This window comes from Ambystoma mexicanum, chromosome 2p, assembly GCF_040938575.1.
Source record: "Ambystoma mexicanum isolate Mex_15411 chromosome 2p, UKY_AmexF1_1, whole genome shotgun sequence".
In the NCBI taxonomy this organism is placed as follows: Eukaryota; Metazoa; Chordata; class Amphibia; order Caudata; family Ambystomatidae; genus Ambystoma; species Ambystoma mexicanum.
The window spans coordinates 1,394,657,902-1,394,684,039 of NC_090923.1; the positions used below are offsets into that span (position 1 = coordinate 1,394,657,902).

The 26,138-nt window shown below is 48.7% G+C and overlaps 1 protein-coding gene across 2 annotated transcripts in view; it reads right to left on the bottom strand.

Moving 5' to 3' along the window:
• SCAP (SREBF chaperone) overlaps positions 1 to 26,138 on the bottom strand; it is a 1,420,607-nt gene that overhangs the window by 28,354 nt on the left and 1,366,115 nt on the right. For both annotated transcript variants that reach the window (XM_069645830.1, XM_069645831.1), the window contains exon 22: positions 4,394 to 4,600. In XM_069645830.1, coding sequence (XP_069501931.1) covers positions 4,394 to 4,600 — 207 coding nt within the window. The remainder of the gene's footprint in view (positions 1 to 4,393; positions 4,601 to 26,138) is intronic.

Below are 26,138 nucleotides of genomic sequence, written 5' to 3' on the forward strand. Positions count from 1 at the left end.
CTTGAACGTGCGGTAAAAATATGAGGATGGCTGCCAGAAGCGGGGCTTAGGGAGAGGGCAGTCATTGGCTGGGGGCAGTACGACCCAGAGACCAGTGATTGGTTACTACTAAGAAAGACAGATCAGAAACGAAACTGATACTGATTTTTTTTTTTCTATACCGAGGATTCCCGGCCTGACGACGGGGAATATTCATGAGCATGTGAATCCATGCCAGACCCCATGCTGGAGAACTGAAGATAGCACAAAGGGCTAGCAAGGTGGTATCTAGTAAGAGCAGGGAGGAGCAAGGGGGCACCCAAAGCTGGAGTTGGGGGTGGGATCTCGATCAGAGGGGATGAAACCCAGAGTGGAAGAAATTACTAGCATGTGACACGATATTGAGGACGATCAGGACCCGAGGAGTACTAGAAAGGTGGTGCAGAGGATTAGCAATCAGGACCAAAGGAAAGGGAGGTGGATGAGGTCTTCTGGAAGTCCTTTGTGGAAACTATGGCCTCTGGAAGAGACACAGCAACGTGTACACAAACTGCAGGAAGGATTATCAGTGGTTGTATACCACCCTCAGAAGGAGACAAGCAGGAGGACTTTGGAGAAATAACTATTAAGTTTGGGAAATACCAAGAAAACCTGTGAACTTTAATGTTTTTATAAAAAAACAAAGTCTCTTGCAACAGGTGCCACAATGGGGTGTGTCCACCATGGTTTGAGTGTCCGACAAATAATCCAGGTCTTTGGCCCATGGGTTTGCAGGGTTCCTGAAAACCTGTCATTTCAGAATGAAGGGGGACGTTCCCTGTCTAGTATGTTCATGGCTTGAATCAGTTGGCAGGTCTGCTCCAGCAGGTAAAGCGTTGTTCACCTTTTCTAGGACTGGCTCCCTCTGCCAGAAGCTGCATTATGCTGAAACCTCCTTGTTCTCCATAGTTACGCAAGGTTTCTGCTCTCCACCCATCTTCTCAGGTATGGTGAAGACATCTCCCCCTCTTGCTTCTCTTTGTCTGCTGCAGATGTAAAGGGTTTCCTTCGTCCATTCTCCTCCCGAGTGGTGGGTTTCCCAGAGGGCACTTGTTTTCCCACCTCCCCACAAATCTCTCACCCCTTCCGATGGTCTGCCTCCTGTACTCTGCAATAATTCTTTTCCTCATCATAATGCTTAATTTCTTCTTCTGCAACACCTCTTCCCCCCAATGACACTTCTCTTATATGCCAACATCCTCCAGACTCTCCCTACAACCACCAACTCTCTCTTCCTGCTCTCCTCCGAGTACTCCTCTTTCACCACACTCCTATATCTAATTCCTACTCAAACAACCCACACTGCTGGCAGATTTAGCTGCTTTTTGTAAGAAGATCCCTTAGTGATATGTAGGATACCTACGTATTGAAAAAGGTGCTTTTTGTGATTGGATCATGGGAGGGTGGTCATGTGACCTGGAAGGGGGTCGGCATGTTGCCATCTTGGACTCCCATAGGGCTATGTTCGGGTATGTAGTCTTTCCTCTCTGCCCTCGGAAACCTAGTTGTTCTTGCCTGTGTGAGTCTGGGTCTCCCTGTCCTCCTGGCGCGTTGAGCGGCAGTCTGCAAATCTTTCAGTAAGCATGGGAAAGCATCTGAGGCATTTGTGCTCCCTTTGTTGCAGAGGGTCTGAAAAGCTGGGAGGATGAAGAAGGTTTGTTTCTGCCTCTGCACAATCCATGTGAATCATCCCCGCTTGTTAAAGAGTGACTTTGTAACCGTGGGACTTCCATTGTAATTCACACACAAGTAAACCGGTGAGTGAGTTTCTCCGGCACCAGTGTCCAGGGAAAAGAGTAGTTCCTCGTTTGTCGAACTGGGAAGTGGTGCTAGATGTGCAAGTGTGGCTTGGACGCTTGAATGGCTGTCCCAGTGTGTTCTTGTGATGTGAAGGAGTCTCTAAGTGCAACATCCATCCCTGTTTCCCTGTGGTAATCCATAATGGGAGAGGGTTGTTGTGAGAACATCTCTATTTATTTCATGGACCGGTAGTTCAACCTGAGCAATGTGGGTATACGTTTCCTTGTGATTGCACCCCGGGTGGGTCTGCCCAAGGGTAGGAGAGTTGGGAGGGTGGTAAATATTCCTGTGATCACCCTGCCTTGGTGCGGGAACTGGTCTGGTGATCCCACACATTCCTCCATTAGTCCAGCATCCACTAGTTCAGGGTGGCATCAGGCCCTGCTTCCCACCTCACCGTGGGATCCCAAGTTCAGGCAAGGGACTGTCACCGTTTATAGCATGGCCTCTTGAAAACTAAGTTTCAGTTGTGTCTGGCTCGTCTATCTTCAGATTCAACCTAGCCAGCCGATTGTACTGGATAATCCTTACCTAGTAGATTAAAGAAGTCTTTCTCTTGTCCAACTGCTTCTTCCCCTTCCTAATCTCGTCCTTTTTTCTGCATTTATAGTAAAGGAGTTTTAAGAGGTTTCGAGGTGAAAGCTTTGGTGTTGGCTTTTGGATTTGAAATTTTGAGCATCTTCTATCTAGGCAAAGAAACAGAGTCCTGTTTCATGGTTTTCAATAATGGGCGCTCGCAGTTTTTGTGCCGAAGGCGACAAGTGATGTCCTTCCTTATCTGATTCCAAAGGTGGTGTATTGCATTATGAAGGCTCAGAGACAGGTATTTGTTTTGGGGCATATTGTCCCAGCACTTCTTTCAAGTTCTTTGGTTTCACTTGGCTGTCCCTTGTTTGCTTAACTCTCCTTTCAGCAGAAGATGCAGTTCTATGTCATATTTCTGCATTTTGAAGGCCGAACACCAAAAAGGCAGATTTATTTTGGTCGTTTTGGTGTAGCCTCCACAATGCTGAAATATGACTTAATAGGCCCCAACCCTCACCAGCTCCCGTCCTGATGTTTTTTTGTGTGTAAAACAGAGGGTAATTGTATATTGTAATTGGTTATTTTCACTCCCTGAACCCCCCTTTCATTCCCCTTCAACCCCTCCAATGCCCCGCACCAAACATTCCCCTCATTCTCGAAAACCAACAAAAATGTTTAGCCAGGCACCCGCCTCCTCCCTTTCCCACCACAAACATTGACCCACCTCTCTCTCACATACATGTACACATACCACACACACATGCACACGCCAAAACAAACACTTATCTTACTCCCAAGATGTCACTTGCCGGACCGCGCCTGTCAGCCCCTGCACACACTCGTGTACATCGAAAAGGAGCAGCTGTCATCCCAAAGATGCCTGCACACCGAGAGGAAGGCAGGGTCGGAAGGAGCAAGGTAAGTGAGTGGAGAGGGGGTTTGTTTATGGGTTAGGGAGGTGGGTGAAGTGAGTTTAAACAATCGATTTAGAAAGACAGAATTATCGGTTTTAATCAGTCTTTCTAAATCGATCCCCCCCCCCCCCGACTAAACTAAAACTACATTTTAACTTAATACCAAATATTCTTCACTGATAGGGAATTGTAAGTGCTGGGAACTGTATTATTCAGGTTTCTAGGCTCCTTTTGTCTTACTTTGAGCTTGCCCCTCCTTGTTTAGAAGTCCCCAAGGACTCCAAGTTCATTCTACTCAACAATGGGTTGCATAGCCCTAAACCCTCACAATCTGTTGAGTCTTCCACTGATGCTGATTCCCACCACCATTTTTTCTATCTAAACCTCAAGGTTTCTGACTGAAATCGTAACGAACTAGGGGACTCATTTTGTTGGGTTCATGTGGTAGACATTGACTGCACACACAGTATATCAATCCATGCAAATATTTGATTATGGGACAAAACTTTAATGGGGTTTTGTTCATGAGCCCAGTTGTAAGGTCAGGAGAAGTTCATCTTTGTCCGGTACCAAGGTCTTTCTGTGTTTGTGATGTTGCTGGTGTAGAAGCCATAGTTTCTCCTCCGTTAGCCATTGGAAGTTGAAATGTGAAGCAAAGTGCTTTCAAAGTCCTACTCCTTCCTTTTCAGTGACTGAACCCAATGGCGGAACAAAATATTTGAACACCAATATGGCAGGAGCACCCATTGCCGGCATATTGTTATTTACATGCCAATCTTGCATCTCTCTTTTGGATTTGGTAAACAAGTTGTGATATCTCATAACAGCCACTACATGGCAGCATGTGAATATAAAAGATTCATGCTGCACACACACACACTAACAGACTCATGAAGTGAGGCTTGTAAACAGCTGTTCAGTATTTACTTAGCCTCTGTTTTCAAGTTAGCAGCTTGAATGCTTTTAATGTCCTGGAAAAAAGGATCGTTTGAGGCCATGTTGACAGGTAATTTCCTTCAAACTAGAGGACACCTTGCGAAGCATGTTTGGAATAGCAGCAGTCTTCCCTCTGCCTTACAATAATCTTTTTAAAAACAAGATGCTATATGAAAACACTTTGAATCCCACTGTTTTACCTGCTGAATCGAGTAGAGTTTGATTCCACTGCTGCGATCCCAGATGCTTATTACGTCGTCCAGCCCACTACTGATCACACAGGAGGTAGTGCAAATGAGAGAGGTGACATCTCCCCGATGCCCATACATATGGCTGACCCTGCTACCCGTCAGCACGTCCCAAAGGCAGATGGCACCATCCTGCCCTCCGCTCGCCAAGACCATAGTCTGCAGATGTGAAAGAGAAAGAGGGCATTAGCCAAACAAAGCATGACAGCGTGCAAGAAGGAAAAAGGAAAAGAGTGAAAACTTGCATCATTGACAACAAAGGCCGCTGCAAAGACCAGAGAGGCCTTATCACAGACACTAGATTCCATAATCTGCCCCCAAAGTGTTTACATTTAGGTTAAGCTTAGCAGATGGACTTCATGTCACCTTTAGCATCACCGGGCTAATTCACAAAGGCACAGGATATGAGGCAAAATATGCATGTTGGATCCTGCATTGCATTTCCCTGTACCCAAATCACTGATTCACAATGGGGGCTTGAATGCAGGTGGAGGGACTGGCTGAGGGCAGATATCCAGATCGTCAGTGCATGCCTACATGTCCGGAGTGTTGGCGAGAACTAGGAATTCAGTGGTTGACTGACGCCATGGGCATGGTATACTTGGGTCATCCCTCTATCAATATAGATCTGTAAGCACATTCGAAGCAATGGGTTCTAAAGGAAAAATTAGTTTACCCATTTTCCACTGCTGTTTGGGGTGGAAGTTTAAGAAATGAACAGACATGCTCATGCCGTTTATAAGTGTTTTTATTTGCGGAAAGGAAAAATTACTTACAGTATGGATTCTCCTACAGATTCCTCAACTTGATGGATATCCTCCAGTGGTGGCTGTTTTTGGAAAATGTTGACAGGGGGTGTAGTGCAGCTCAATGCCACGTTACGCCCTCTAATGGTGCTGCCATTTGTATCGTCAAAGCAACCCATTTGCACGTGGAGCATTCACTTACAGGACAGCTCCATGTACTGATTGTGAAATGCTTTCCTTAAATAAACTGTTGCCCTGTTGCATTTAGTAGTGCTTTGGGTGACAATATATTTAAGAAAAACATATCATGAAATTAGATTTAGTTCGGTGACAGAGCACCATAAAATCACCTATAAACAAAATACAGTACATCAATGACTATACAATGCGGAACATAAGGTTTAAGTTAATTACCTGTAACTATTGTTCTCCAGCATGGGTCTGGCATGGATTCACATGCAGATGCTGCCCCCATCCAATGACCGTCCTCTCCCTAAGCTCCACCCCTGGAGGCCATCTTCAGATTTGGTTATCATGTAAAGTGGCAGTATGAACCAAGAAGAACCACAGATGGGAAGGAGGGAGGGGTTGCATGTGAATCCATGCCAGACCCATGCTGGAGAAAGTTAGTTGCAAGTAAGTAATTTAAACCTTCTCCAGCATGGGGTCTGGCATGGATTCACATGCTCATGAATAACAATTATACAGTAGTACATATACATAACCACAGGAGGTGGCAAGGCTCAACAGAAACAATAACACTTACCCCTGAACAGACTCAGCTCAAGTAAACAGGTTGCTTAGCACCGCTTGGCCGACTCAGGACTCCTCCCTGTAATCCCTGTTGACGCAGTAGAACCTTGTGAAGGTGTGCATGGATCTCCACGTAGCAGCCCTGTAGATGTCAAGCAGGGGCACACCAGAGAGAAACACTATTGTTGCTGCGATGGCTCTGGTGGAGTCGGCTCTCGGCCAGCCTGGCAGCAAGTCGATGACAGTGCATTGTGCAGCCGGAGAGCCACCTGGAGATGGAAGCCTTCGACAAGGCCTTTCTGTGATTCACAGATTCAAAGTTGACTAACTGAGAAGTCTTCCAAACATTCTTCGCACATGCCACATAGAACTTCAAGGCACAAGCAACATCAAGCGAAAGCAAGGCCCTCTCCGCTGGTGACGACGGATTCCGGAAGAAGACAGGTAACACCAAAGGTTAGTTGAGGTGGAATTCAGACGGTACCTATGGCATAAAGGTGGGGTGTGTACGCATTACCACCCTTGAAGTGTGAAAAGACAAGTAAGGCTGCTTGCAAGACAGGGACTGGATCTCCCTGAGTCGCCTGGCCGAGGCGATGGCCACAAGGAAAACCATCTTCCACAAGAGAAATCTGACCGGAACTTAATGCATAGGCTCAAAAGGAGCTCCAATGAGCTTAGTCAGCACTACGTTGAGTTCCCAAGCCAGGGCGAAGCCTTCTCAGGTGGAAAAGTCCTGAAGAGCCCCTTGAGGAACTCTTTGACGAGTCTTTGTGACCTCAGGGAAGGCCTACCCGGAGACCTTGTGTACGGGGATATGGCCGCGAGGTGCACCCTGATAGAGGTGTGCGCCAATCCGACCTTGGCCAAGGAAAGCAAGTAAGGTAGAAGTTGTGCGGCTGTGACAGGCAGAGGAGTAATCTGAGTCCTGCACCACACTGAGAATCGCTTCCATTTATGGCCGTAGCACTTCAACGTGGACGAGGCTCTGGCCACAGATAAAGCATGACCCTCCCCTCTCGTGCTCTTCGCTTCTCTACCTCTAACTCTCTCAGGGTTAGACGTTTTTCAAAGAAACGAGCTGGGGGTAGATCTTTGTCCTCGGCTGGGGCCTCCCTCTGGAAACAGCCTCCCTGCCACTCTAAAACTTGAGGAGAACCATCTTTGGTTCCGGAAGCACCTTAAGACCATCCTCTTTGCTTCTGCTTTCGCCCTCCCCTGCTGATTTGTTCTCTCTCGGCCCCGTGCACCTGGCCACCCTCTTGTTGCCCCAATTCATCAAACAGAAGGTCCACCTGGTCTTGGCGCAGCTTCCATTTGTGGCAAGTACGCAGCTCCCTGCTTAGCGTGTCCGAGATGGTGTTCCTGACGCCAGCCAGGTGAAAAGGGATGAGGAACATGTCCTGACAAATGGCCCAGCAACACAGATCCTGGGCCTCCTTGGAGAGTGCCGGTAAGTGGGTCTCCTCTTGCTTCCGGATGTAGAACATGGAGGCGATGTTGTTTGTGCAGATCCTCACCACCTTGCCCTTCAGCAACGGCAGAAAAGATTGAGGGCCCTGAATGTTAGAGAGAATTCTCTGTTAAGACTTATTTCCCAAACCTAGTGAGTCCCCCAGCAGCTTTGCTGGATTTTTTGGGGTTTGTTTTTTCTCCTGCTAAGAGTGAGACTCTTTTCCTCCCACCGTTCGGCATGATTTGAGATGTACCCTTGACTTTGCATGTGTTCATCAACTATGGGGTAACCTCTTTTTACTCCATAGGGCATCATCTGTTTTTCTATGTGTGTTACACAGCACCCTAAGTGCAGTAACACAGGGGTGTCATAGTGACCCCCAAACATAGACTCCATACCCTGGGACTGACTACTGTCTCCCAGGGCATGTAAAGTCACCATTGGCCTTACTAGTCCAAACCTGTGAACAAAACCAGTACAAACCATCATATTGTGGAAGTATTGGTTAGGGGTAATACAATTGCCCCTGGGTCTGTTTTCAAAGGGGCACTGTCCAGTCCCCCCTTGTCGAGTTTCTGGCTGGTGGCAGTGGTTACCACGCGAAATATTCCTTCGGAATATTCTCTATGGGATTTTCCCCATTGATTTTAAACGCACCACTTTTTGGTGCAATGTTAAAGATACCACCGGTTTATTTATTTAATATTAATTCTCCGGCGGGGTCTTTTTGCCAGAACTTGGTTCTAAAATGGCGTTTGTGTCCGTCTCTGTGACTCCAACAAAGGTTGAGCCCTTTGTTCCACTATTTTGGCGGGCTTCTCCACAGAAGCCCTCCAAGTGGTGCCACACTGTCTGGGTTCCTTAGGAGGGGCAGAGGGGGGTTTAGGCACCCTGGACTGCGTTGCCTCGGCAACCCAAGTCGCCCTCTCTTCTGATTGGCCCAGTGGTGAGCCGCCCGGCTCACCACTTAGCATGTGTGATTGAGTTAGGCTGAATGAAAGGGGGTTTTCTGCATAAAAGCAGGTCCTTTGGGTCTGGAACTTCAGCAGTCGCCACAGGACCTAAGAATCCGACGAGGAAGAAGCTGAGCCACCTGCAACCCGACGACACCACCGGTGAAGCCCTGCTGCACAAACTCACCACTTTCCAACGACAGGGAAGATCTTCATCTGGAGAGTCTTTCCCCCTTTGAGCTGGTAGGAACAACCAGTTCACCTTCTTTTCGCTTCCAGAAGCGTTACTTGGTCGAATCGCCCGTGCCAAGCACCCCGGCGGCCGGATAGCCAAGCTCACCACTTTTGACCACGAATAAAAGGACTGCACCTTTTAATCGGGAACTCTGCGGCTGGTTTCATCCCTGGGCAGTGCAACGACTCCAAACTTCCTCTACGACGAGATCCTCTCTTCCTCTGACTGGAACACAGAGCTGCAACCACTGCCAGGAACAACTGCCCCCGCTGGAGCTTCCTTCCCATTTAAGGTACTGTGTCCTGCCTGGCCTCCCTTTCTACAGAGTGCTCAAGGTGTCGCCTAAATCCTTGTCCTCTATACTGGGTTGGCACCAGACCTGCTAACTTTGCCTTTCTGAACTATTCCTACTCCTTTTAAACTTTTCTAAAAAAACTTTAAAGTGCATTCCAACTGTGTGATCTTGGGCACATTCCGCCTTGCTCTCTCCAAGAGTGGGCATGGCCTATGAACTTTTTGCTGTACAGTAGACCCTGCCTTTCTTGACTTGCTGTGGTTTCTTAAAAGTGTTGGTATTGTGATATTTCCAAACTCTGCCTTTTCTCTCCCTTTTTAAAATGAATTATTGGAGTGGCATCTAATGTTACGCGCTCACCTCCGTTTTACAAATAAATGGTGTCTTAACTTAGACTTGTCGAATAATTTAATCAGGGAGGTGTATATACTTCTAGTGACTTTGTTTGAACTTGCTTGACATATTAATGCCAGTGTATTTTTACAAGTGTGTTTTTAAATGAATAATTATATACTTTTATACCAAAGCTCTGGTCAGTGTTTGCTTGTGCTACTGTCTTTTTGTACCTAATGTGTATACCCTATATACTGCCTAACTCTTCTTGAGAGAGGTCTGACTGCTCAGCCACAGCTACCAGGTAAATCTGGGTGGTACAGACTGCTGACAAGTGGGTTTACTGCCAACACATGTAGTCCTAATCTTTTTGCAGTGCTCCCTAAGGGAACTGCACAGGATTCTGCCTAACACAGAATATGGCACGAAGTTCCAGGACTTTGATGTGGAGGCCCACTTCCTCCGGTTGCCAGAGGCCTCTGGCATGCAACTGTCTGGTGTGGGCTCCCCAGCCTTCTAGAGAGGCGTCCGTGGTGACTGTGTCCTGCTAAGGCAGAATATGAAATTGCGTCCCCTGGACAAGATGCAGCCGTACACCCCACCACTATATCGCCATCCTTGTTGAGATCTTGTCCGTAAAGGTCCCCGATACTTGCATCCACCTCACAACCAGGAATTCCTGAAGAGGTCTCATCTGAAGTCTGCAGAGGTGGACAAGGCTGATGCAGGAAGACATGCCCAGCAGCGACTTGATGGCCCGCACCGTCGCAGTATGTGCCGATGACAAGCGCTGTACTTTGCCCAGTATGGCCACACCTCCAGTGTTGATCCGGGCACCTAGAAACAGCGCGTCTTGACATGGCGTCAAGCAGGACTTTGGATAGTTTATGCAGAACCCCAACTCCATCAGCAGACGTATGGTCCTCGATGTTTGTTCGCTCGCCAGAGCGTGTGAGCGGGATCGCACAAGCCAATCTTCCAGGTAAGGGTATATGTGGATACCCTGCAGACGAAGATGCACTGCTACAGGAGCCAAGCATTCTTGAAGACCCTGGGAGCTGATTTTAGGGCAAAGGGCAGAGCCTTGAACTGGTAGTGCGGAACCTGAACCACAAATCGTAGAAACTTGCAGTGCTTCTTGTGAATGGGGATGTGGAAGTAGGCGTCCTCCAGGGTTTATAGTCATTCCATCGACAGCCAAAGCATCTAATGCCATACCATCTAAAAAGAAGCATCTAAAAAAAAAAAAAAAAAAAGCATCTAATGCTTTTTTTTTTTTTTTTAAAAGAGGGGGTCCCCCCACCTTTAAAACCCATTTTTATTAAACTAAACCCATTACCATCTAAAAAAAATGCATTAGATTCTTTTTTTTAGATGGTTCTGCTTTCGATGCTTTGGTTGTCGATGCAATGACCGGATACCGTCCTTCCAGATCTAACGACGTCAGAAAATCCCCTTCCTCCAGTTGGCTGAGCACATGTTGTAACGTGACCATCCGGAACGTTTGGGACTTTAAATACTTGTTGAGACGACGCAGATCCAGGATTGTCCTCCAACCCCCGGTTTTCTTTCAAACCAGAAAGTATCTGGAATATACTGAGCCCCGGAGATGCTGGGTGACGGATTCTATCGCCTCTTTCTGTAACATGGCACGCACCTCTTGCAGAAGTTGTGGTCTGTGTTCTTGTTGCGGTACCGGTTGAATAAGAGGACAACTGCGTTGAAACTCCAAGGTGTGCTCCTGTCCGAGAGTGTCAAGCATCCATCTGTCAGTGGTGATCTTCCATGCGCTGACAAACTTAGCCAGCTGGCCTCCCACTGGGGTGCTTAAGTTGAGGCACAAGGCTACTGCCGGTTCAGGCCTGCTTGGGGCGGCACCGGCCCTGTCCTACGCTGCCTTGAGAGCAACCCCTTCTTGCATGGAGGAGCGTGAAGGCTGTCGGTACAGGGTAGTATAACCCTTGGAAGATCTGGCAGATTTTCAACTGGATGAACTAAAGAACGACAGTGGACGTTGCTGTAGGGCACCCAAGGAGCGTGCCGTCTCCGTGTCAGTCTTTATGGCTTGTAAAGACTCGTCCATGGCCATGCCGAAGAGGTTTTCACCGTTGAACGGCATATCCAGCACCTTAGCCTGAATGTCCTGGCGGAAGTTTATTGCCTTCAACCACCCTTGTCGACGCACTGTCACTCTGTTCCCCATCTGGCAGAAACCTGTGTCCCCGATGTCCACCGCCACTGTGATGACGTGGTCCAAGGCCACTTCCTCTTCTTGAAATATTTCTAACGACTCAACCTTCTTGTCCTCGGGCAGGAAGTCTAGAATAGGTCCCAGCTTGTACCGTAGTTCCCGGTCATATTGGAACAAAATGACCAGAGCGTTAGCTGCCTTGATAGTAGTGGCTGCTGTGTAGATTATCCTCTTGCCCATTGCATCCAGCTTCTTCCCCTCCTGGTCCGGACGTACCATGGCTGCAGATGAAGGGTTTGCCGAGCGCTTCCTGGTTGCGTCCGAGACCACTGAGTCGGGCGAGGGCTGAGATCTTAAACACCTGGGAGCTGAATTCGGTACTTTGTACTTTTTCTCAAATCTGTCAAGCTTGGACGGGCCCGTACTCAGGATCTCAATTAGCGCCAGGCCTTCCTCCCAGATGTCGTCCAAGAAAGGAACGGCCATGATGGTCTTTCTCTTTGACTGGTGCTGCTGGCACAGGAACCTCGATTTCTTAGTCTCCTCGGGTACCAACTGAAACAGCTCTGAGGCCATGGACATCATGTAATGAAAGGGTCCAACTTCGTCTGGTGGAGAGACCCTATGGGGTTCGTCCACGTGTGGTGTTTCCCCCTTAGCTGGCACAAAGTCGTCCTCGTCGTTGCCTGTAGCCGTGGTCACCGTGCTCGTGCCTGTGTCTGTATGCAGGGCCGCAGCTCTGGTTGGAGTCGGGTCGCAACGTGGTGGAGGGGGTCGGATGACGTCGAGGGCCAGCACCCCCTTTAGACTTTCTCTTCCGAGGAGAAGGGCTCAACCTCAGAGGCTCCTGAGGGTCTTGTGGTGTCACCGGCCCCGGTATCGGGGGCATCCTCTGCTGCATCTCTGTGACCAGTGAGTTAGAATATCCAGCGACACGTCACTCAGCTGAGGGGCGAAAGGAGCCTGTGGTGTGAGGTGTGCACTGACGCGCTTCCTTTTGTAAGCAGGGGACGTAGGCTCACTGCCTTCAGATTCGCCTCCTTCATGGTCCGTGTAGTAGTCATTAGGCAAATCACTGTTGCTGTTGTCTGAGCAGGAATAGATCTGCTCTGATTTTCCTGAAGCAGGGCCTGGGTCCATATCCCATGGAGTTTCCATCTGGAGTGCCTTGTGCCCTTCCATTTCCTTCTCTGGAGGTTTCCGGGCAGATGCGGTCGCAGGGCCCTTCCCTTACCCTGGAGTGCCTCCTGCCTCTGTCGCCGCCTCCGCAGCTGTATCACGCCTCAGGGGCATACACAAACGTGGGGTGGCTGTCGTAGGCATCACCTTCAAAGGCTCGCTCTCCTTCACTGCCGTCATGGTGGATGTCGCCGACTTTGTCGACGATGTGTTCATCAATGTCCTCGTTGATCTGGCAGAATGAGCGGTCTTCACAAATTTTGCTTTGTCCTCCCCGAACTTCTCCCTTGTCGGTTTGTCAGCTGATACAGAGTTTGGACGGGGTTGGGGACGTTCTCTTAGATCTCGGGAGGATAGCCCAGGGGCAACGTGCTCGCCTTGGAAGCAAGACGACACAAACCACCACAGGTTCGATCCCCGGGTCTGCGCTTAGAAACCTCTGGGTATTAAGCGCGTTATAAATAACCTATCATATCATATATCAAGAGGCCTCTTTCGTCAGCAGGCTAATTGTGGAGGTTGATGGCAATTGCGCTCCGCCCGACTTGGGACCTGCATCAGCAGTGAACCCAGTGGAGCCATTGTTGCAGAGCTTGGCCTTCTCTTGGACCCCTGCGAGCGGGGCCATCCTCAAAGGATCTCGACCTCCTCCCAGAGGGAGTTCGCTTCTCGGACTGGCCGGTCCTGTGTGAGGCATGACCCTGCCCGGAGGCCTTGCTCGATTTAAGACACGCTGACAGCCTGCTGTAGTGATCTTTCTTGGTTTTCTTTGATATACCAGGCACACCTCGCATCCCTTCTCATTGTGGTCCAGATGCAGGCAATACAAGCATTTGTGATGTCGATCTTCTACAAATACGTTTCATAATCCACACTTCTTGCAGAGATTGAAGAGTCTCCTGCCTTCCTTCTTCTCCTCGCACATGGTCTCGAAAGGCGTAAACTAGGCCCAAGGACGGGCCTCCTCGAAATTTCGATGGATGAATCCGATGGTGGAGAAAGATCTTCGTCGGCAGCAGATCTCTGCTGTCGGTAGCTGTCCTTTGGTCAAAAACTATAATAAAAGAAATTTGTCAACATTTTATGGAAAAATTTGAAATTGCGCAAAAAAGAGCTTGGAGTGCAAATGAAGTGTTACTCACCAGAGTGACTAACGTACTCCAAGTCCATAGTCCCCTTTCCTCTATCCTACATGGGTGTCCCTCGCTAGGGACGGGAACTGAACCTTTTTTCACCACAAAAAGAACACTTTCCCTTTAAAAGTATATGGCGTGGGGACGCTGCCCTGGGAGCATGCGCTCCTCTAACCCTGCCCACCTGGGCCACACCTCAGTCCCTTTTGACGCGTCGGCTGTATTTAACTGTTCAACCTCGCTGCTCTTATTTTAGGGGATTGATGGTGGGACATATGGAGGAAAAGGGACTAGGAGTACGTTAGTCACTCTAGTGAGTAACACTTAATTACACCTATGTACCGTCCCCTTTCCTCCATCCTGTATAGGCGACTACAACTGATGAAAACGCCCTGGGTGGAGAGCTTGATACTCTATGCAAACAGATTACCGAGGACAGCCTGGTGAAATGCTGCCTCAGCCTTGGCGCTGGTATCCAGACATCAGTGCTTGCAGAAGGCCGATGGAGTGGCCTATGCCGCCGTTCTGCTAATTACTTGCCATGATGCGTGATGTTGGAAGGCAACAGCCGCTGCCTTGACACTTATAGTGTGAACGTGCATGCCCCTTGGTGACTCTTTGCTCTAAGCCTTGTATGCCTCTTCGATAGCAGCAGACATCCATCTGGCTATTGAAGCCTTGGACGCTTGTTGTACAGGCCTTGAACCTCCAAATGTGACAACTAAGGGGTCGGTTTTGTGAAAGGCTTTGGTCCGGTCGAGATAGAATATTAAAGTTCTTCTGTCTAAACAGTGCAGAGCCTTTTCGGCATCTTCCTTGGGGTTTGCAAAGAGAGTGGGGAGCACAATCTCTTTGTTAATGTTGGGTGGAACCTAGGTTGCGTGTCCACTGTGGCCATGGGCTCGAATGGCTTGTGCGCAAGGGTGCTAAGAACAACGTTAAGATCCCAGACTGGGTGCGGGTGTCTGACAGAAGGGTAAAGCCTTGGCAACCCCGCTAGATACCTCTTCACCACTGGATTAGCCGAGGAGAAGGTAAACCTGTCCAAGCTACACTATGCGCCAATGGCGGCTAGGTATGTGCTGCAGGTTTCGCTTGGACCCTGGATCTGGCCAAGTACGCAGAGAAAGGCAACATCTGGTCCAGAGTGCAGGATAGTAGGTCCACTCTGTTTTCCTTGGACCAGAAGCAAAATTTGGTCCATTTGCTCTTGTACTGCTTTCAAATAGTCTGACTCCTGGCTCCCAGAATAATAATCTAGGTTGTCTCAGGACAGCTGGAGATGTTGCAGAATCACCTGCTCAGGTACCAGGCTGCTAGGGCTAGCCTATCCAGGCAAGGGTGAATCACTGCCCCCCTGACACCCTGCTGCACCAGGAGTGGGGCCTCCCCGAGCGGGAGAGGGACTTCTGGTTGGGCTGACAGCTTCCATAGGTCTGAGAACCGAGGCCTGGCCGGCCGCTGCGGCGCTATGAGGAAGAGACGCAGCTGCTGGGATTGCCTGATCTTGCAAACAACCTTCCGGATGAGCGGGTAGAAGGAAAAGCATACGCCCACTTCCCATCCCAGGGGATCCAGAGCACATGCCCTTTCCCCCATAGGAGGAGAACTGCTGACAAGTCAGGTTGCTCTCTGTCGCAAACAGGTCTGTGATCGGGTGACCCCAACTTCGGAAAATTTATTGAAGGACTCTCTTGTTCAGTTGCCTCTCGTAATTGTCGGAGCCCAGATGACTGTCCGTCTCGAGGTTCGATTCTCCCGGCAGATGCACCGCTGAGATCCAGAGGTCCTGCTCAATCACCCACTCCCAGATGCAGAGGGCCAGTCTGCATAGGAAGAGGGGGGGGATCTGGTGCCCCCCTGCTTGTTTATGTAATACATGCAGGTAGAGTTGTCCTTCCGAATACAAACTGACCTGCTCCTGATTAATGGCAGGAATGCCTTGGGTGCGAGCCAAATGGCCATAATTTCCAGCCAGTTAATGTGGTTTTGCTGGTCAGTCTTGGACCAGAGACCATGTACTGAATGAGTCCCCAGGGTAGCACCCCACCCCAGGAGTGGGGAGTCCGTAGTCTGCCCTCCATGAGGTTTGCATCCCGCCCCCACCACATGAGGTCCTGCTGTAGGAGCGCAGGTATAGTGACCGGGGCTCCCTTATGACTAGACTCCTGGTCCCAGTATGCCATAAAATACAGCTGCAGCCTCCTCATTCGCAGCCTGGTGTAAGGGATAGTCAGGAGGCATGCCGCCAGTACTCCTAGAAGGTGCTAGTACCACCAGAACGCTGCACCGAAGGAAAGAAGGCACATTAAGGATGCTGTAAGAAGAAATAGTGAACCAGCCATTGAAGTTGGGTCAGCAGTAAGTCTGAGACAGGTGCCCTCTGACTTAGAGGAGGAGCTACAGTCCACAGTCCAGCTAGACGCAGGGAATAACACCCGGTCTCAGAACAGTTCAAAGATGGTAAAAGAGACATTTTGATCAGCTAGTGCAGTTGGGTTAGCAACAACTGAACACATGCGCCCCGTAACCTATAGGAGGAACTACGGTCCGCAGCCCAGTGAGACGGAGGGAACAACAGTCGGTCTTGGAATTGTACAAAGACGCCCTAAGAAGATTGGGAAAAGCGTAATAACCTGAAAAAGAGGAGATTTCTCGAGAATTATTAACCGGAGAACATAGCAAAGTTGAAATCAAGTGATTGCCCTTTGGACATCTGGATATCCATTCAGTGTCTTAGCTTGAAGAGAGGAACAAAGGAAAGGGGCCAGGTGTGGATCCCCCCAATGGTTCCAAGAAGACAACAGATTATTGTATATTACAATTGAATGTGGTTTTTACACCTGATGAATTTCCGATAAATAATTACTACAGTTAAAGGAAAGAAACATGTTGGGAGCATGGTTGAATGCAGTATGAATGATTGGAATGAGTGGAGTGAGCACTGAGAGGGTTAAGTGGTATGGACTAAGGTGGGCCGTCTCATTTGGAGAGGGTTTATAATCAATGATCCATGTTGAGAATTGATTTAACAAGAGAATTAGAATATTGAGGAATCAAGAGAGCACAGAAATTGTTATAATACAGTGTTAATATGTGGAAAGTGGAATGTCTGTTTTAGATTGCTGTATACACATTTCAGATAAAATAGGAGTGTATACACTGTTTTATGAATTTATGTTTTAGAGTAAAACTAATAAAAAATATATTTTTGATACATAACAAATAGTATGTGATGATTTAATGTATAATAAACACAAGCAAGCAAATTGACACGAATGGTACAGGGGAAACAAGTGACCCTGTGAATATTATGTATTGTACCGAAGTGTAGAGGGCTGTTCACACGTGATCTAGAGAAACATTTCCTCTAGTCTTTCGGATGTTGTAAAGGCTAGAACCACCAGGCCATAGTTACTGTTCTGCTGAGGAAGAGGGCAGTGGAAGCTTTAATCGCTGCCACCTTCCCCCAACCCCCAAAACAGCCCCAGTGTAGAGCTAAGACTTCTGGTTGAAGTTGATTGAGAACCCCAGTTCGTAGAGTGTAGTCATGAGTCTGGTATTTGAGTACCTGACCTGCTCCAGGAATTCCCCTCTGACAAACCAGTTGTCGAGGTAAGGATACACATGGAGGCCTTCTGAACGGCCACCGCGTTCATCAGTCTTGTGAATACCCTCAGCACTGAGTTCAGGCGGAACAGCGGCACCTTGTATTGAAAGTGCAACCCCCTGACCCGGAACCTGAGGAAGGATCGTTGGGACTGCACTATGGGGACATGCAAATAAGCATCTTTCAGATCCAGGGAGCACGTCCAGTCCCCCCCCCACACAGTGTGTCCGCTATAAGCGCTGGCGTCACCATTTTGAACTTCTGCAGAGGTAGGGATAGATTGAGGAAGGAAAGATCTAGAACACTCGCAGGCCCGTCTGGTTCTTTTTTTGAATGGCAAAGATGCAGGAGTAAAAGCCCTCCCCTGCTGAGGGACAGGAACCTCCTTCACCATCTCACTCTCCACCAGGAACCGAATCTCCGCTAAGAGTGAAGGACTACAGATCTGTAGGAGGTGGTGGAAACCGGGGAGGATGGCAGGAGACATCGGAAGCCCGAGGAGACCACCGATATAACTCATGAGTCTGTGAACTATGAGTGCCAAGCTTAACTGTGCACGGCCAGCCTGCCCCCGACTGGGGTGCTGTGGACCTGAGAGAGTTGTCATTGCTTTTTGGGGTCTGAGGCAGATGCCTGAGAGGGGGCCTGAAAAAAGCCTTTGTGCAAAGACTTGTGGTGTTTTCGCCTATGTTGGCTGGGTGACTGGTCTGGCTGACTGGACAAGCGGTCCTGGAAACCCCGTAAACCGCCAAAGGTCTGATCGAGAGTGGCCCTGTGTGAAGGTTTTGGCCGTTGGTTTGATGAGAATGGCCAGGGACCTCGCCCTCTGTGAGCTGCTCTTTTTTTATCAAGTTCCTCGTCTGTGGAGGAGTGGAACAAGTCACCGCCCTCGAAAGGTAGGTCTAGGATCCTGTCCTGAACATCAGGATTGAATCTGGTTGCCTTGAGCCATGCCGTTCTTCTCATGTCAGTTGCCACACAGATAGCCCTGCTTGCAGTATCTATGTGCGCCACCGTGGACTCCATGATGTCCTGTGCCACGAGCTTCGCTTCTGCGAGTCCTGCCTTGAAAGAGGCTTGTTTGTCAGTCGTAATATCCGGCAGGAAGTCTAATATCTCTCTACATAGCCTTTGGTTAGCCGCTGCCAGGATGGCATCGGCATTGGCTTGCCTGAGTTGAAGTCGAGCGTTCAAGTAGACCTCCTTCCCGCAGGCCTCAAGCATTTTCTCTTCCTTGACCAGAAAAGCTGAAGTTGCGGTGCTCATGGTGGTCTGGGGCTTGGCATTCATAGATGCTGCTGCAATGACTGAAGACAGTGGCTGGGGGTGCACTGACAAGAGCGGAGCATCTCCCTCCACATGCCTGAACTTTGCATCCAGCCTTTTGGTTTGGTTTGTTTAGTTATAGTGCGCAGCCGAACCCTCGGGTAACTGGGCGCATTCAATTAGGAACAGCAATGTTACAGATAGTTGCACATACAGTTAAGGTCATAGGTGAGACGGTACAAATGAAGTATGAGTGACCTGGTTACACAGTGGTCGACATTCGGAGATATGAGGTAAGGGATGACGGGTACATATAACAGCGAATTGAAGGCATAAGTATGATGATATTCGGAAACATGATTATTCTAAGTGCAGTAGACAATCTATTGTTGAGAGGCGAAGAATTATTTTACCTTAGCTCGGAATGACCAGAACAAGGTTTCAGCTCTGATTGTCATGGGTAGAGCATTCCAGGTTTTAGCTGCTAGCACAGGGAAACTAGGTCTACCCGCTGTTTTCAGATTGAACCTGGGGATGACAAGTTGGTGTAGATATGGGGATCTAGTTGGTCTGGAAGAGTTCTGACTTGTGAATTTGACGGAGAGGTATCTTGGGGCTGACAGGTGAAGGCATTTATGTGTGATGACCAGTGTTTGGAGTTTAATTCTCTCACAGATAGGTAGCCAATGGGCTTCCTTTCTGGCCGAGGAGATCTGGGCTTTACATGGGAGATTTAGTGTGCATCTAAGAGCATTGTTCTGGAGTATTTGTAGTCTGTTCAGGATGTGGTTAGTGGAGCCAAGGAATAGAGTGTCTAATTTGGACAATATAAGGGCTCTGGCCAAGGTGAGGCGACTGTCAGTAGACAGGAAAGGTTTGCAGGCGCTGATAAGTTTATTTGTATATGCTGTGGAGGAGATTGTAGCGTTGATTTGCTTTTTTTAAGGGAGAGTGTAGAGTCAAGATACACAAGTGTTTTGACTTCTTTCGATACTTTAATGAGATTACCGTCAATGACAAAGGATTGGTATCTGGGGTCAAGTTTATTGAGACGGGCCTGTGATCCGACTATCAGCAGTTCTGTCTTGTCATCGTTTAAGCAGAGGCTGTGGGTGGCCATCCATGCTTGGATTTCGAGATAGATCTTGTTTAGCTTTGCAACATCCTCATCATAGCATCCCGAGAGCGCGATGAGGACCTGGTTGTCGCCGGCATAGTTAGTATATGTAGCTCCCAGGTCATCAAGGCGGTCGAAGAGGAGCTTAGTGAAGATATTGTTAAGTGTGGGGGAAATGCAGGAACCTTGAGGGACTCCGCATTGGATCGGAGCAGGGTCAGCTGCTGCGCCGCCTCAGGGCGAAGACCCTGGTTGTTCTGTCTGAGAGGAAGGATTGAATCCAATTGGTGGCATCCTGGGAGAATTCCGCAGCCGAGGAGAGGTGTTTGGTGAGTATTTGGTGGTCAACTAGGTCAAAGGCCACAGACAGGTCTAACAAGAGCAAGATGGCCAAGTTGCCCTTGTATTTAGCTTCATCCATTTGGATTTTGAAATCCAGGAGGGCTGTTTGGTCCCGTGCCTGGGTCTAAAGCCAGATTGTCGTAGGCCTAGTAGGTTATTGTCTTCCAAATGTTGTTGTATTTGGAGGTAGGCTACTCTATCTATTATCTTTAACAGGAAGGGGACAGTTATGATGGGTCTGTAGTTTGTGGGCATATTGGGGTCGAGGTTGGGTTTTTTGAGTAGAGGTAGGACCCAGGCTTCTTTGAGGTTGTCTGGGCTACCGCATTTTTGAAGGAGGAGCTGATAAGACTGGTGATGAATGGGGCTAGTTCTTTAGTGCAGTCCTTGATGACTGATGCAGGGCATAGGTTGCCAAGACAGTTAGAAGGTTTTAGGCTGGAGATTATATTAATGACTTTGTTCTCTGTGACAGGCGAGAAGTGGAAGAGAGGGCAATTAGTGTGGGGTGAGTTGGAGGTAAGGTAAGTGTGGTCTTTGGCAGCAATATTGGCTTTTTTAGAGTCTATTTTAGCTTGCAAGAGGGCTATTTTATTTGAGAATGCTAGTTGTATGTTGTTGCACCAGGTTTTGTCCTTGACGCAATCTTCAGTGGGGGGCGCTGGGGATTCTAATTCTCTTAAGATAGAGAAAAGCTCTTTTGTGCCAGATTTGGCGTTGTGGATTCTCGTTTTGAAAATCTCTTTTTTGGCGTTTGAGATGGCGGCTTTGTATGTAGCTGCTGTTGATGAGAATGTTTCTTTTGTAGCTGGTGAGGGGGCTTTCCTATAGCTGGTTTCAGCTGTTCTTTTAAGATTGCGGAGTGCTTTTATTTCTGCTGAGAACCATTTATTCACATGGGTAGAAGGTTTAGTCTTTCTTAGTTTTAGGGGTGCTATTTGGTTCAGGGCTAGTTCAATTGTGTCATTGTAGATTTTGACTAGGGAAGTAGGATTGGTGTTGGTAGTGGAGAGAGCAGCGGATGTGATTGGTACAGTAGTGGCCTAAAGTTTTCCATGGTGATGTTGCGTTTATTTCTGGCTAATGATTGAAGTGGGATAGAGCGTGGTGGGCTTTTTTGATTGGTAATGGGAATAGTGAAACTGATAAGATAGTGGTCTGTCCAAGCGCAGGGAGTGATGTCCATCAGAGATACTTTGCAGTTGGCTTCTGCTAGCCAGTCAAGCGTTCTGCCTTTGATATGGGTTGGCATATTAATGCCTTGTGTCAGACTTAGTTGAGCTATAGTGTCATTGATCAGAGAGGCAGTGGTGTCAATGGGGTCATGAAGGCCGAGGTTGAGATCACCTAATAATATGATCTGCGATCCTGGTTTTGTGTTGGTGGTCAATAGATGAGAAATGTCCTCCTCAAAGGAGGAGATTGCGCCTGGTGGTCTGTACACTAGATGAGCGAGTATAGTTTTTGAGCAAGAGAGTGGGATTTTAAAGGAGAGAAGTTCAGCAGAGGGGATGTCAGTGTTAGTGACTTTGCGGAGGTTCAGACTGGTCTTTGAAATGACCGCTACCCCACCCCCTATTCCAGGAGTTCTGTCTGCTCTGATAATGGAGTCGTTTTCTGGGATGGCGATAGACAAAGATGGTCTGGCAGCGGCATGTAGCGATGTTTCGGTTACCGCCAGGAAGTTTAAATTGTTAGATGAGATAACATCTGCGATATCCAGTGCATGAGCTACTAAGGAGCGTGCATTGATGAGTGCACCTTTGATAGTAGTGGCCACTGCATTGTCGGATCGGGGGTCACAGGGCAGAGGTGAGTAAGGGTCATTAGAGGTGACCGGGAGGGTGTCCAGTGGTAGTTTAGGGTCCCTTAAATGTACTATAGAATTTCTCTTGGGCGTATGCTTGTGACTGGTGCAAGACCTTAGTCTAGCATTTCTTTATGGCACAGGACAAGGGAGGTCCAGAGTATTGATGTTAGGCATGTTTAGTCGGGATCCAAGTTTGAAGTTCCTCAGGTGAGTGGAGCAAGGAATAAGGGGAGTGGGAGGAGTAGCAAATTTGGAAATCCATTCTAGAGGTGATAAGATGGGCTGTTGGGACGGTAGAGCTCTAGTGGGTGGTGAGGGAGATGTTTTCCCCCAGGAGTTAGGTGGGAGATTGGAGGGAGATATATTGTGGAATAAGAGGAGGATGGAGGCCACAGTGAGTGTCGCTCTCCCTAGTGAGGTCATATTGGAAAGGTAGTTCTAGGGTGGCATTAGGTCAGATCAGGGCTCTGCTGCTAGTCTGGTAGGAGGTTACAGCAGTAGGCTGTTTCGATTCGTGCAGCAAGTAGTGAAAGTAGGCAAGTTCGAAATATGCTGTAAGTCAAGCAAATAGGCTAAATTGAAATACGCTACAAGTCATTGAAATGGGCTAAATTGAAATACGCTACACGTCATTCAAATGGGCTGAATTGAAATACGCTACAAGTCATACAAATGGGCTAAATTGAAATACGCTACAAGTCATACAAATGGGGTAAATAGAAATGCGCTGCAAGTCATGCAAATGGGCTAAATGGAAATAAGCTGCAAGTCATTCAAATGGGCTATATGGAAATAAGCTGCAAGTCATTCAAATGGGCTAAAAAGAAATAAGCTGCAAGTCATTCAAATGGGACACATTGAAATACGCTACACGTCATACAAATGGGCTTGAAATGCGCTGAAAGACATACAAATGGGCTGAATTGAAATACGCTACAAGTCATGCAAATGGGCTAAATTGAAATAGGCTACAAGTCATTCAAATGGGCTACATTGAAATGCGCTACAAGTCATACAAATGGGCTAAAATGAAATACACTACAAGTCAGGTGTGCAGGCAGATACGTTAAGGTGAAATACATTCAGTACAGGGGTAGTGACAACATGAGGGTGTGAAAGTAATTTTGTTTTTACATCCGAGGCAGATGCAGTAGATCCCTGAAAGTATGAGATCTTATCAGGTAAGTGCTAAAAGCGAGGCACGTGACAGCAAGATAGTAGCAGAGCGCAGGGGCCGGCTAAGTGCGGGCTAATTCTCGGTACTAGCCTGGCGGGAGTGCTAGAAGAGCGATTTGCGGCTTGCGGGAGGCTGAGGCACTTCTTAGCAGTTGGAGCAGGGTGCCACGGCTATAGAGCGTGTACAAGTAGTTAGAATTGCGCTAGGATGTGAGGATGCACTAGGAAGTGTGGATGTTTAGGTGGTCGGGCGCAACGCTGAGCGGGGGCTTTGGAAGCGGGCGGGGACATGGAAGCAGTGACGTTCTCTAGCGCAGACTGAGCTCGCAGGTCTCCTAGGCCTCGGGAGCGTGGCAGTTGGCTTATTTGTTGGCTGAGTGGAGTGGGGCTTGAGCTATCCCTTTTTCGCAAGGGCCTCCACACACTTCTGTAACGCGATGCCAGATCTGGATTGTGCTTTGATGGTGATCACTTCCATCAGTACCCCTGACTCCGGCAGCTCCCTCTGGTGCTGAGGAATGTCCAGGTAATCAGCTAACCCGGCAATCTTATCATGGAATGCCCTAGCTGAAGAAGGCGTGTCCTGCTCCTCATATGTGTCTCGTTGGTGACCGGTGTTAGAAGGGGCCCTTGGGTCAGCAGGTGTTAGTTCTGCCACTGAAGAAGGCCCAGGCTCTTGAGCTGGGGATGTAGGCGCTGCCACCGGAAATACCGGAGGCATGGGCAATGGTGGTGGAGGAGGAAGTAAAGGCAGTGCAGACACCAGCTCGGGTGGCGGTGTGCAAGGCAGCAACTCCTGGATTACACCCTTGAGGATGTTCCCCATCTGTAGAGACCGCATGAGGGTCAATAATTAGCCAAAAAAAGATCCTTGCATGTGGGCTGGGTGCGATCCTGCACCAGCGCTGGCTTTGGTGGAGTAAAGGCCTGCTATTTGCTCCCTCCTTCCGAGTACATGCCCTCATTGGACCTTGGCTGACCCGAGAATATCGGGTATGATGTGGTCCACGTGACCGGAGTCATCGGACCCCAATCTTCCCTGGCCACAGGCTTGCACCTTTGCGGTTCACCATGTTGGTGGGATTCTGTCCTGAGCACCATCTTGTCTGCGCGCACCGCCACTTTGTCTGTGCCTTCCGTACGTGCCACTGTGGACGACGTGGGCCTGGGCTCGGACTGCATGCATTGGCTCTGCCCCATCCTGCACTGTGGGCTTGGTAGGCAATTGGCCCTCTGCCATGTGGCCGGTAGTGCGGTCTGCGTTGCGTGTAGGCGCCCCCTCAGATGTGTGCCCGGTAGCAGAGCAAAGTCCCTCAGGATGTGTCCCGGTGCCAGAGCCAGTAGGCCCCTTGGCGGTGGAATTGGTAGGGCACTTAGACCCCTTGGTCATTAAACCGGTAGCTACAAGAGCCTCAGTGTCCCTGCTTCTGGTGCGAGGGTCTGACTGACCCTCCCCAACCCGTCAGAAGACTTACCCAGGAAGGAGTCACACTTGTGGAGTGCTTTTGGGAAGAGTACACTTACTTTCTTGGTCTTCCTGCATACGTATTCCTTAAAGCTTTCTGGCAGAGTCCTGGAGAACAACTCTCTCCACCGCACCAGCCTGTTTCTGGGGGAATCGGGGTGTGAGAGCATTGCACGCTGAGCAGCCTTCCCATCCGTGGTCTTCCCCGGGGCACCGGAGGCAAAGCACGTGCAGATCCAATGTGGGAAAGGAACGGTTGCACAACGGGCACCTGCTGAACCCTGCCGCGGTCGACACCGTGGAAAGAGCAGGGCACTGTTGGACGGTGTTCCCAAATACCTGAAAATGAGCTAAAAAAGATTAGAGAAAGGGGCATGGAATTACGAGGCTTGAGGTCTCGCCCAGGAACGATGGTGAAAGTGGTCCATTCCTGTCCATGTGGAAAAGAGGACTGAGGTTTGGCGCCAGGGTTAGGGGAGCAAATGCTCCCAGTGCCGCCCCCCGCAAACGTATACATTTAAAGGTAAAGTGTTCTTTTTCTGGTGAAAAAAGGTTAAGTTCCCGTCCCTAGCGACGGACGCCCATACAGGATGGAGGAAAGAGACAGGATGTAGGAGTAGGTGAGGACTCCCAACAATGAAGCGTGCAGTAAAAATCTGACGATGGCCTCCAGGGGTGGAACTTGGGGAGAGGGCTGCCATTGGACAGGGGGTAGCATGAGCATGTGAATCCATGCCAGACCCCATGCTGGATAAATATGCATTAAAATTATATTTAGTTATACAATTTTGTAAGGCCCTACGGAAAACATTTTCAGGTGTGGATAGGTTCCTGAGCCCTGCTGGCCGCAGCCAACAGAGTGCGCCTAAAAGGGACCTGCGCCAAAATGGCTGGAGTCGAAGCGACACTGGCTGAGTGTCCTGCTTCGTCAGCGAACTCTCCGGCACTTGCTTACCTCGACTCAAGTACTCCTAGACTCCGGGCATGACGTTGGCAGTCCTATAAATATCAAGCACAAAGCTCCCTTATCTCAGTCCCAACTGTGAGGAGCCAGGAATGAGACGCAGACACAGTGAGCTCATAGTTTTGGCTATATACTTTTATTCAAAATAAAAGGGTGTTGGAAAAGGCCTCACTTTCCCTACTCTAAGTGGTGTTTCACTATCTTGACCAAAACTAAAGGTCTGTCCAGTATCAAGATGTCCAAAACAAAATATCCTGTGTCGGAAATGCTGTAAGCGCCCAAATGTACAAGTTCAAAAGAAATGTATAACTACAACACAAATGTTCCCAATGGATAAAGTTCACGGTTCCAGGGGACAACTCCTTTTCCCTAAGTTTCTCTTCAAGACACTTCAAATTCCTAAGCTGGAATGGTTTGGCACCTATGCCTATTTCTGATTCTATCACCAGAGTACCTGCTTTTTTTGTTTCTGAACGATACTTTTGAAGACTTGGAATATCCACTGTATGTTGGGAATCAAGGCTTAAAATATAATGCCCGCGATTCGCAGGATGACACTTGTGTCATATCAAACCCATCCATAAATCTCCACAGTGTGTTTCCATTAATAACTCTAACCTTATACAGGGGAATGTGATTGATTATCCTGAATCTTCAGTAGCTGACCCAGTGT